The sequence below is a fragment of the Amphiura filiformis genome, chromosome 2 (assembly GCF_039555335.1).
Source record: "Amphiura filiformis chromosome 2, Afil_fr2py, whole genome shotgun sequence".
Classification (NCBI taxonomy): domain Eukaryota; kingdom Metazoa; phylum Echinodermata; class Ophiuroidea; order Amphilepidida; family Amphiuridae; genus Amphiura; species Amphiura filiformis.
This window is the reverse complement of record NC_092629.1, coordinates 20,496,972-20,510,095: the sequence shown is the minus strand read 5'-3', so window position 1 is coordinate 20,510,095 and position 13,124 is coordinate 20,496,972. Positions and strand designations below refer to the sequence as shown.

At 37.2% G+C, this 13,124-nt stretch overlaps 1 protein-coding gene across 1 annotated transcript; it reads right to left on the bottom strand.

Moving 5' to 3' along the window:
* Positions 1-3,104: 3,104 nt before the first annotated feature.
* Positions 3,105-12,586, bottom strand: LOC140145974 (uncharacterized). Its single transcript, XM_072167709.1, has 3 exons — positions 12,378-12,586; positions 7,682-8,482; positions 3,105-5,627 (listed from the first exon to the last, which is right to left on the bottom strand). The coding sequence occupies exons 2-3, from the start codon at positions 8,453-8,455 to the stop codon at positions 4,545-4,547; spliced, it is 1,857 nt and encodes a 618-aa protein (XP_072023810.1). The 5' UTR covers positions 8,456-8,482; positions 12,378-12,586; the 3' UTR covers positions 3,105-4,544.
* Positions 12,587-13,124: the final 538 nt, after the last annotated feature.

Genomic DNA, 13,124 nt, shown 5'->3' with positions numbered 1-13,124 from the left:
AACAACAATTTACAACTATAGTAGATCCATTTTCTATCTATTGATCACAGGGAATCATTCGTGGAACTGTTTTCAACATATTTATTATCACACTCGCGTGAAAATTCAATAGAAGCTAGAACGGCGATGTCGACTCCGAAGTCGAAAATTTGACTGCCAAAAGCAATCGCTGGTGGCGCATCGTATTGTAAAACGCGAGAATTGGACAATATGTAGTTAAAGATTGGGTCACGGAACATTAGCATTGGTCTCTTACTATCGTGAATTCTCTGCTTTTTGTGCCTATTTTATTTTACTTTTTATTTGGCTCTCTATAAATGTCAGTCACTGTAAAGTATGCCGAGGCTGGTGGATCAACGTCTAGGTATTGTGCCTGTGCTAGCGCATTATATAAATCACCGCGTTTCTTTTTGATTGATTGATTGATTGATTGATTGATTGATTGATTGATTGATTGATTGATTGATTGATTGATTGATTGATTGATTGATTGATTGATCGATCGATCGATCGATCGATTGATTGATTGATTGATTGATTGTGGGATGGATGGATGTGCAAGAATACTTTTAGGGTGTTGGTTGAGGCAATGAAACAAAACAAGCATAGAAACAAATAAACAAACAAAATAGCAAACAAACAAACAGCCAATTAAACAATCAACCAATTTTGATTGCATTTTCTACAATCTTCGTATGTAAAGGTGTCCCTTCGGTATCCATTATTTTTTGGGAAGATCGACAGAATATTAGAATCTGAGAAACCACTCTTCTCATATGTGACATGATCTGCTCCATGGGGCTAAAGAATGCATTTTTGAAAATTGAGTTATTTTAATTATTACCTCATATAAACATTAGGCTAGCAAATACTGAACACACCAAAAGGTTTAGCATACTTGGTTCTATAGTCTAAGTTTTGTGATGTGTATTTTCTTATGTATTTTATTGTTTTTACTCCATATTTTTGCCTTTATCTCCATTTCATATTTGCCAGCTTTAGCCCACCCTAGACGAGATCGTGTCACATATTCTCTCTGATAATAGACCATTTCATATCAAGATCGAAAAACTGGCGGACAAGAAATGTCATGAATTACGGTACTCTTGCGCCAAAATATAGTTAAAATAGCCGATGTGAACGTGGGGTCATCGGTTTAAATATTTTCCTAGCATATTGATTTAACACCTCAACTACTTGGTTTTTCACAATAAGATACTAATGGAAAGAAATGATAAAATGTTCGTCATTTTTCGTCAGTTAATTTGTTTGTCAATCTCTTACACAAGACATACCGCCAAACGCTTGATTGCACATTGAGTATCCTTGGCAAAAGTACCTCTCTCATTCATAATTGACCGTCGAAAGTTCATTGTAGTTTATTAAAGCCTACATTGGAACTTCTCACTGTACATGGTGCTGAAGAGGTACTTAAATGCGCGCGCGATTGGGGAAATTAGTTCATGCTTCGGGTTTATCGGAATTACTCAGTATGAAAATCTATTGTATTGAGAACGATCAGGGGGATGAGACTGCAGAGGGTTAAATGTCGGGACCTAGGTCACAATTTGAGAAGAGACGGGGTCCGACCAACGGCCATTTGCGGAAGTATATATACTGCATATTTAATGCCTCATCAGTTACTTGGTATAACTGATTTACTATAGAATAGTTCTTATACGATGTTTTAATATTTTATCATACATGTACTGATAAATTGTGGAGCAAATATTTATTAAAATATCTTCCAGGGTCTATGGTAAGACCGATGTGCCTACTAAGCATGCCGGGAAATAAACTGACCTATGTCAATTCAGATCGTAGAGATGAGGTCCGACTTGTGTGAATCGTGACCTTTTTCAGTCACAATTCCCGGAGATCTAAGTTCCTTCATGATTGTTTGATGTATATAGAATTGGCTTCATTAACTAAATGCAAACTATAGATGGCGCTATTTATCCTAAATCATATTTCTTTATTTGCAAGGGGTAGGTGATTAATACTGCCATTAAAACAGCTGGAACAGGTGAAACAAGCAACAAGGAAATTTTATAAACATATTTTATCAAACAATAAAAGGAATTATTTGTATTAAAAGCTTGAAAGAGTAGTTTCCAGTAACTAAATAGCGCCACCAATTTTGTCATTAACAGATACAAGAGATAAAAGAAGGGAAATTAAAGTTGAGAATGACTCAAAAGCATCTGTATACGTTAACATGATACCGCTTTTAGCTGTTTAAGCCTAAAATTGGGTTGTACCTGATGTTTTGTTTGAAAAACTAATAAATGATCCCATCAAACAACCGTGGGAACGATACATCATCAATAGATCACGGAATAAAGCGCATGTAGATCATTGGTGCCGTACCCTATTGTCTTGACAGGAAGATATTTCCCCAAGTACAGACACACAGTGTCATCACCCCGATATCTTCATGGCAGAAATCGCAATGGTTGCTTGAATCCACAGCCACGCATGGCCATTTTGTTCCGACCTGTTTAATAGTTTTGAGACGCATAATGAGCCGGGGGACATCCGGCTAAGGCTACTGACAATAGCCTGGTAACTGACCTCTCTCTGTGTGAGTGAGCATGTATACGCCATGAGGTCGTCTGCTTTTAGACTGCCTCCACGAGTGAGTGCAACTAGCCTACGCTGCGCTATAGTTCGGCACATATAAAATCAGAATTTTTGTCAGTTTTTGAGCTCAATACGCACGCTTCTTTCTCAATACGCAAGCTAACGACTATCATATCCTTTCAACACATTATGTTCAAGTGCAAGGAAAAAATATGGCTTCTCTAGAATGAAAAAAAAATACGGGAGATATTCATCATTTTCTATCCCGGTATCCAAAGATCTATCGTCTGAATATCAAATTGTGCATAGCATATTCACGATCACGTGTATCGATCCCGTGTATTCATTTTAGTGTCTCTGCTGTACAATGTAATTATTAACCACGGTGTGAGACACATCATAGAATAATCTGGACTTCTTTTGTTGGAGATAATTGTTATATTTTATCACCGTTTCTCATGTTAATACCCAAAAGGAATTCCGAAACACAAACACGGACAAGTAACTATGTTATTCCGTTTATTTTATACACTTACTTGATACATGATAATAATTTGCCATAAAATTTGTATTATATCGTGAATTTCAAAACTATCAAAATTACTTGAAATCATCAGGACATTCCTCGTATTTAGAATGCAATTTGGTGTGCTCACATGTCCAACAAAAAGTGCTGTCCAAACATGCCAAAGGTGTGTTACATGGCCCTTAAATTAGATAACCTAATCCTAACCCGAAAATCTCACCCCGATCACGGTTCTGAGATGCTCAAGTCTTAATTCAGGAAAGCTACATATGTTGGAGAAACGGGCAGAGCGTTTGGTACCAGAAAACAGGAACATGTCAAATCGGTGGAAAAAACTTCAAAAACAGATTTACCAGGGCAAACAGGAAAGCATCTGAATCAGAATTTCTCACTTCTGCATTAGCTGAGCACGTAGCTCAAAATAACCATGTTATAGGCTGGGAGGATAGCGCAATTCTTACAACTGAAAATGACAAGTATACAAGATGGGTCAAGGAATCCATTTGGATCCGGAGGCGGAGCACCCAATCTATGAACAGAGTTGATGGCACATTCAAATTAAGCCACCTTTATGATGTATTGATTTCTGGTGATGACAGTGTTACTTCAATCAATACCAACAAGAAGTCAACTGGCAACCCAAGCAGATCAGTGCATCATCTGGCTGATGAAAAGAGCAGACTCTTGAAACGTCCCATACAGTAAGTGTTTCAATTGGATTTGCATAGAAGAAATCTTTAATTAACATATGTAACACCTTTTGAACACTTGACACGTGTTCTTATATCCTTATGTCTTTCTTTGTTTCATTTGAACACTGGTGTTCTCGTAGTTTGAACACTGATGTTCTGAAATATTTTAGAACACTTATTACACATGTGTCATGTGTTCAACTATATCTTTTGAACACGTCTAAGGTGTTCACACTAGTGTTCTCTAAATAAGTTGATCACGTGTCATGTGTTAAAAAACCGTTAAATTAATGAACGCGTTCCATGTGTTCTGGCCAACTTACAGTGATACAATCTGAACTACTCAATTATCACTATAAAATGTTTGATATCTCATTTCAACCGTATGCAAAGTATGCCATTTGGCAATACATTTGACAGTAACGCTTGATTAGATAGTGACTTTTTTGACATTCCGTTCTATTTATATAGCATGTTCTATCCCAAAGATAATTACGGTTTAAATATTCGCCACTTTTAAAACGCACTCTGTCCAAAATAACACCTGGGTCATATTTCATCGTAATTATATATAGATAAATTAAGATAAATTAATCAATTATTTAGGAAACTGTTCTATATCATATAAAATAAGAAATGTTTATTCATATTCGTGGTTGTTAAGAAAAACTTTTTTTTTTTTTGGAATACTTCAATTGAACCACGTCTAGAAACAAACTCTTCCCTTTAAAGTGAATGAATATTTATAAAGAATACAGCTTTATGACTTTACTATCATCAGAAACAAGTACTTTCATGCCATCTGCTGTGAGTGCAACACCATAGGGACCTGATAGACCTGGTAATGGAATGACACCCACATAGTTGCCAGATACTGAATAGCACAAGATATTGTCGGTTGTTCTGTTAGCAATAAGGATAGTGTCTTCATAACAGAAAACACCCCTTGGATCCCATTTATACTCATCTACAGGATGCTTGAGAGTGCACATCATCTGCCCTGTATTGCTTACTATCTGTGGAGGTTTATCATAGTCAGCTACAACAATCATTACTTGTGATGTGATTGCGATATATCTGGGTTTTATGTCTACCTTGATACTGCTTAGATAGGTACCATCTTGCCTATGCTTATTAATGTGCATACTATTACAGTCACCGACAAGTAGATGTCCTTCTTGATCCATTGCCAAGCCTCTAAGATATGATGGGGATCGTGATGATGCTTGAGGACATGATGACACCCAATGGCCTTTGGACGTCCCTATTGAATCATAGCATTTTACATGTTTACTTCCATCAGTAACAAAATAGGTACTACAAAATGAACTGAAAGTGACTTGGAATGGACGTGATGTTTCACCTGGCTCCAATCCCTGCGTAGTATCCATGCTGATCTTATACTCTCCATTGCTGGTGTAGATCATTACCTGCGATGACAAGTAGTAAGCAACAGCAACATCCCCGTTACTAGGATTGGCTGCAATGCCCCGTGCATGAGATACATTACCAGGACAGTCCTGACCAAACTCTCTCTCTAGCTCCCATGGTCCAGTGATGATATGCTTCCGTCTGGCTTTCTTTGATGTTGTTGTTGCTGCTACTGTTGCTGCTGGTGTTACTGGTGATGCTGCTGCGGTTACTGGTGATGATGTTGCTGGTGTTGCTGATAAGGTTACTGTTGATGATGTTGCTGGTGCTGTTGTTCCTGCTACGGTTACTGTTGATGATATTGCTGGTGCTGCTGCTGCTGCTGCTGCTGGTGTTGGTGCTGCTGCTATTGCTTCTTTGGCTGCTGATCTAACTGATGCTGCTGCTGCTTTAATCTGCATAATGTAAAACACATTAAGATTCGATGATTAAATGAATGGAAATTCAAATTCATTTATATGAATGTATATATCATTAAGAAAAGCTTAATGGTATTTTAAATATTGTTTTTTATCATGTCAAGTCATAAGGCATAAAAAGTGTATGATTGGCGTATCTCGTCCAATCTTATATCCTTGACCTGATTTTTTAGCGCAATGCATGTAATGTGTTGTTTCGAGAGCGCTAAGAGCAACATACACCCGTTGTGCAGGCAACAACATCTGTTGTTGTGAAATATTGGAGCAAAGAGATCTGCTCTCATGAGGAAAATGGGAAAGGCAAACAAATTTATGATTAAAAATCTAGTTACTAGTAAAAAAAGGGACGAATCCGTGTTCACAGGCCGAAGCGCCATTAAATTCTTTAGAAACAATTGTGCTATACTGCTACACATACTCCACAGCGATTCTGTTACCTTCTAGGCTTTGAAAAAAACCCGGTGTATAATGTGTCCACCTGGGTGGGGAAAGACGGGGTTAAGATTCATGCCCAAGACATAGTGCAGGCCGCGAGGATTCAATCCCACGACCTCAAGCTATCTCGTCGAAGTCTTAGACCACTGCGCCACCACACCACTCTTCGTCATACAATTCTCCTAGCCACATTTCCCTAACATAATATAATTTTTTTAAAGGGAAATTTAGTTCGGCAGAGGTGGGGCCGCACCGCTATCGTGAATTCTGAATGAGTCTAGCGCCTTAGACCGCTAGGCCACCTGATTTGTTGGTATCCATCTTGAAACTTCTTTGAACATAAATTCGCAAGTTCAACATAGGCCTACCACGTGACAAGCAAAGACAGAAAACGTACCATATTTTGGAATTTTATTTGCTTAAAAACATTAATGAGTATTAATAGCGCTCAATTGTTGTTAACTGCGTGTTCTACATACAGAAATCCGACAATAAATGTGCCTCTACATGGAGAATACATTATATCGATTTTGACTCGCCGGGCAGCCGGGCTGCACGTGCTCGTGCATAATACATGTGGGTCAGTATAATAGAGGAGGAGCCTACCATTTTCTTGTATACACGTTCATTTATATAAAAAATCCCCATTAGACCTTAAATTTTTTTTCAGGAAATAAAAATATTAGATTACCATAAAAACGAAACAGTAATCTTTGGCGGGGTCTAATGTAATTTTCCTCATTTTCGCTCAATTAAAAAAATATTTTGGCGTATATAAAATTGAAATAAAATTCTCTGCCTCTTAAATGACATCAAATGTGCCACAATTGGGTATCACGAATCGTTATATATGATGTGCAGTAAATATTCATATATTCTTTTATACGTAGGATGCTTCATTTTGACACAAAAATATTTCATTGAAAACCCTCTCACTCAGCTATTTAAAAAGGTAACCACGCTTCCCTAAAATATGCAATAAATTAACATTAAAAATTTTCTTATTTTAGCAGCATTACAGAAACACTTGGCGTTTGGCGAAAAGAGGACTACTGCGCCACAGTGCAGGGAGCGATGGTTACTGGACCACGAGCATAATGCCGATGCTCGCGCTGTCGAAAGGCAAATAAAATTAAAAAATATCAGTGGATTTTCGAGTGAATGTTTATACAAATTGGTAGTTAACCAGTAGTTTTAAAAACTTTAATTACCGTTTAAAAAGTCATTCAACACAAAAATCATTGAGACTAATCTCAATATTTCGACGTGAAGACACACGTCCTCATCAGGCGAACTCCAGAGATATTGTGAAGTAGTTGACTTCACGATTGACCTGAGATGACCTTGTTGGGATATCCAAGCCCTAGAGATGGCCCTGTCTCATTTATCATTTCAATCGTGAAGCCAACTCCTTTCCAACATCTCTGGAGTTCTCCTGATCATACTAATGAGGACATGGCTGTGCCTACGAAATATTGAGGTATTAGTCTCAATTATGTTTGTGTCGAATACATTACTGTTTTTAAACACACAAAGTTTTAAAACTTTTTAAAGTTTAAATTGCTGTTTATTCAAACTGTAACCGGAATACCTACTACAGTTATCACCTCCATTATGCTAGGCCTCCTTTGCCAGTCGCCTTCCCAGCATCGCTTCATCAAGTCCTTGATTGGTTGCGGGCAGTCTTCTGGAATGGGCAGCCGTTTATTCAACTGGCAGACCTCCCATGTGACTACTTGCGATTCCTGGCCTTCAAATGGATACTTCCCTGTACGCAATTCCCACAGTACTACTCCGTATGCAAATATGTCATACTTAGGGGACAGAATATTTTGTGTTAAGAGTTCTGGAGCCATCCAGCGACAAGAAGCGGTCTCAGTGGCATTGTTTACGGTTTGGTCAAGGTTCTTGGCTATCCCAAAATCACCTAGCTTCAGATTATTGTCTATTGTTATCATATAATTGGGCGATTTTACATCTTTATGTATAATACACTTTTGACGTAGATATTCTAGTGGTCTAGCAGCCTGCTCCGCCCAATCATAAAACTGATCATCGGACAGACGTTTACCTTTGAGTTCTTGGAGATATGATCTAAGAGAACCTTTGTCACACAGCTCCAGAATCAACATGAAATCCATTTGTTCATCGACTACTCCAAGAAGCTTCACTATATTGGGATGATCCAGGCCACACATAATGTCCAACTCACGTACAACACGCTTAATCAACTTCTTGGCAGCTATTTCTATAGGACCTAGTGATGGATGTATCCAAGTCATCTGATAGACTGAACTGAAGCCCCCTTCTCCTATTTGCTTCACATAGTTCAAGTTACTCCTCTTGATGCGGTTTATAGCAGTAGCCATTTTAGCTGAATTATGGTGAAATTAAAACTGTAGAAATAAATTAAAAAATACATTATGTTATTGTTTACATCTTTTTCGTTTTAGTTTTGATAAATATTTGTGTTTTACAGCGCAAAGCTAGAACTCCCTAGATAAAATCTTGTTTTTTGTAAAGGTTGAACTGCAAAATTGTGCCAAAATTTGCCCTACACTTACATGATATTTTACAACTCATCTATCCCAAGACAAAATATTGGGATGAATTGCCGAACCCGACCCCCTCCCAACTGATATATTGGGAAACATACCCAAAGGGGACACATATATCAAAATCTTCCCACACACTGAACCGCTAAAAAACTTTACCGGGATTGGGCAATGTGAGTATATCTGTGGCCTAAAAACAATGCAAAAGGAAGATACACGTCACAATTTGATTAATACTGCCCTGGTATTTCGAGCCAGGGGCATAGTCCGGCAAGGTCCGCAGAGATGGCAGAGTGAATGTTCGCGTGGCACAAGGCCGCCTGGACAATGGAAATAATTAAGCGTGCAATGAAGCATAGAACGTAGTTCAGTGGAATAATTAAGCTATCGAGTGTAACGGGATATCTAGCTAATGGTGCATATGACCAGTAGTCTAAAGCACCATTCACCCTTCAAAAACGAAAACGAAACGAGCCAGGAGCATAGGCGGCGGAAGACGGGGTGGGGACGGGGAACACACTACTTGAAATTTTCTCTAGGGAGTGTCCCCCATTAAATCCTAATAGAAAAATAAGATCAAGCGATAATTGCCCTGTGCATCTTCCTTTTTGGCCCCAAAACACACCTTCATTCTGGGCCAAAATAACCTTCAATTGAACATTTTTCGCGCGCTCCTCGTGCAAATGTCCCAGTAAAACGGTAAAAAAATTCTACGGGTGCTACATACATGTACGACAGCTAGGACTGTATTGTAGACTATCTAATTAAGCTTCTACATATGGGATAGCTTAAAGGGGCATTTCGTGATCCACAGCCTCATCCCCCCCACTTTTCCCAAATAAAGTTGAGATTTTACACCACTGGATACCTCTGGCTACATAATGTTTATGTACCAAATATTTCTTGCAGATTAATTCGTTTAGCAAAATATCGTTAAATTTGAATTTCGTTCTGGTGCACCAGAACGAAATTACAACACATTGTCTATGGAGCAGTGTAATACACATAATCATGCATAACTCGCAAACGGAAAATCGGAATCAACTGAAATTTTGGAAATAAGCTTTTTTCGTGGATATCTACTGAAAAATGTCATAAAAAAGAGGATGCTAGGATCACGAAATCCTCCTTTAACAACCTTCTTTTTCTAAGAGTGTAGGCCAATGAGTGCAAATTAAATATTGATATTCATCATTGGAAGAGCTTATATCCAAACCGTGTTAAGTCCACACGGTTGTTTGATGTATATAGATGTGGCTTCATTATTAACTAAATACAAACTATAGATGGCGCTATTTATCCTAAATCATATTTCTTTATTTGCAAGGGGTAGGTGATTAATACTGCCATTAAAACACCTGGAATAGGTGAAACAAGCAACAAGAAAATTTTATAAATATATTTTATTAAACAATAAAAGGAATTATTTGTATTAAAAGCTTGAAAGAGTAATTTCCAGTAACTAAATAGCGCCACCAATTTTGTCATTAATAGATACATTTTATATCCGAAAAAGCTTTAAAAATGCTATAAAAGTGAATAATTTTGTAAAAGAGGGCAAATTAAAGTTGAGAATGACTCAAAAGCATCTGTATACATTAGCATGATATCACTGTTTTGCTGTTTAAGCCTAAAATTTGGTTGTACATGATGTTTTGTTTGAAAAAATAATAAATGATCCCATCAAACAACCGTGTCCACAAACACATGTTTCTAATTTATTGCGATATTGCAATGGGTTGTGATGCTACAGGTATTTATAATTTCAGTTGGATGCACCATTACAAAACAAACAGTGGATGGATGCACAGTAACAGTAACTGTGTGAGGTTTGTAATTCCTAAATGAGAACAATAGTCTGCATAATTATTATTAACCAGCATTGTTGTGGTAAATAATGGCTTGTTGATGGTACAACGCATTGTTGCTAATTCCAAACTTGTCAAAGTAATTGTGTTTGTATCAATCGAGTAAATGAGAAACATGTGGTTATGGACTTACTAAAAGGTCAATGAGTATTATCTTCATATAGATGCATTTACAAATTACAAGCGTTATTGCATTTTTAATTGTACTAACACGCAAAACTATAACACATTATACAAGCATCAGCAACCACAACTTTTCACAAGATTTAAAAGGTAAATAGCCTATGTACACACTGAACACAATGCACATACATGTTATAAAGTATAGCTAAGCTATCAGTATAACAGTATGACCTGTACGATGCTATTAATTTAGCACAAAGATTAGGAAAACTAGCAAACTGGAGAACTGGCATGTTTAAATAAAGACATCTGCAAATCCTGTTGCAAGTTCTGAATTAGGCAGCCGTGTACATGGTGTATTTCTGTTACCTAAACAATTATTGTTGTTATTTTTTTCTAATAGAAACGTATTATTGCCTATGATGACTTTATCGTATTACTTAAATATCAAAATCAAGTAATAATTACAAAACATGCCGTAAATTATCACCTCTGTGGGTTTTTGGGTATATAACCAGCACGAATATTTTCTGCAACACTGCATGTGAAAAAGTAGGTCAATAATCAAACGAATATAGGACGGGTGCGGCGTACCGCACCTCGCCCAAAAGTGCACTTTGCTTTTGGTTAACTGTACTACGTGTCATTTCCGCCCATGTGTATAAATTTCCGCCCAATAGCGTGGTAATTTGTGTCTTTTGTGTTTAAATTTTCACCCAAAAATATCAGTAGTAAAATTGCCGTATTCACTTATTTAAAGCCATGCATATTGTAAAATGTCCATAAAAATAAATAAGTATTATTTTCTTTTTCATAAAATGTTAGCTTTTACTGTCAGATATCTCCCCTTTTTAATTTTAAGCCGAACAACTGAGGTAAAGCAAAGAAAATTTGAATTTACTACCACCGTTGATATCACCAAGTGTATCACTCAGTCGGTTGTGCTACCGTCTAATCCTTTGATGTGTGTGTGAACGTCTCGCACCATATACTGTGTTATAAACATCATGTACGCCTTCGACTAATATTTCCATCGTGATAATAAAACGACGGTTCCTGCGGATGTTGACAAAATTATAGCACCTATAGTCTTGATTTTTGCAGGGTATGTTAGTTTAAAAGTACATTGCAATCGTGTAAAAACAGAATTTTGAAAATTATTGAGGGCGTCCTCCTCCGCAAAGAGCCCAGACAAACAAGAACCTAGACCTATAACTTTGGATTGCGTAGTGAAGTCAACACTGCTTAGCAACGATTTTGACAAGGACGCAACCCGGACGCAAACAAGCAGACATGTTCGCGTCTACAGAACATGTTGCGTTTGACGCGGGCGATAACGGCGCAGCAATCACGCAAACGATCGCGTTTTTCGTTCCAGACATGAACGCTTATTTCTCCGCGTCCGACCACCCGACCAAAATCACCTTGGATACGTGGCTTCACCTACTGCCATGGTTAGGGATGGGCAGTTACAGGTCTAGGTGGTATGTCTATGGCAAAGAGCACACATCTAGCGTGGCAATTGAGCATATTGAGCCAAGTTATTTTTTTTAAACATGCAATTGGGTTGAAAATTAAATACATATCTTTTGTGTCATTTGATTCTAAATTTTACCCCAAAATATCGATAGTAAAATTGCCATATTAGACTTATTTTAAATCCATGTATTAGTCGTACACTCTGCTACGGGAAATCATTTACGTCGGCCATATTCCTTTAATACGTATTTCAATATTTGACTTACCTCATACAAAACTGCCTACATGATTCGCACTACATGGGTAACAGGATGTAGGTACGTACTATCAAATCAATGAAAGAACTTTTCTGTAATGAGTGCCAAATATGTATTTTCTGTACTCTCTCGTATCAGTACTGAATATTTGGATTACACTTTGTTAATACTACAACGATTTTCACACTTTTACTTTAATTTGCAAACAATTAAATGAATAGTTCGATGCACCACTTGTAATAATTACAGAATTAACAGGACTAGTGTTGCCAGAATTTATACACGAAAGTCTAATAATAATAATAATAAACAAGCATTTACTATAGCGCCCAATACCCGAAGGCTTCTAGGCGCTTTACAAAACAACTATAAAAAAAAACATAATTAAAAAACTAACAATACTTAAACATGCATACAAGTATATACAGCCATTGCCATGGTAAACAACAAGATTAAAAGTTAAAAACACATTCATTCAAAAACAATGACATTATAAAAAGTCACAAAAATGCATTAGTCAGTAGGGTTATTAATAAAAATTCCCTTTAAAAGGGAAGGCCAGCCTCAATGCAGAAGAGGTCTTGTAAATAGTTTGGGTCACCGTGAAAGGCATTTTTTAGGATCACGCTTACATCCATGTTACATGACAGTTCACCAAACCATCAATGGTGAGAACATGCACACTGAAACAGCAAAAAACATTAACTCCTATAACTCCTGTCAACTCTTTAATATTACTCCAAATTGTTCTGTCTT

Coding starts and splice junctions, on each gene's coding strand:
- LOC140145974 (XM_072167709.1), bottom strand. CDS start 8,455: ATGGCTACTGCTATAAACCGCATCAAGAGGAGTAACTTGAACTATGTG. Junction 5,628..7,681: donor TAATGGAGGTGATAACTGTA/GTAGGTATTCCG, acceptor TACATTATGCAG/ATTAAAGCAGCAGCAGCATC.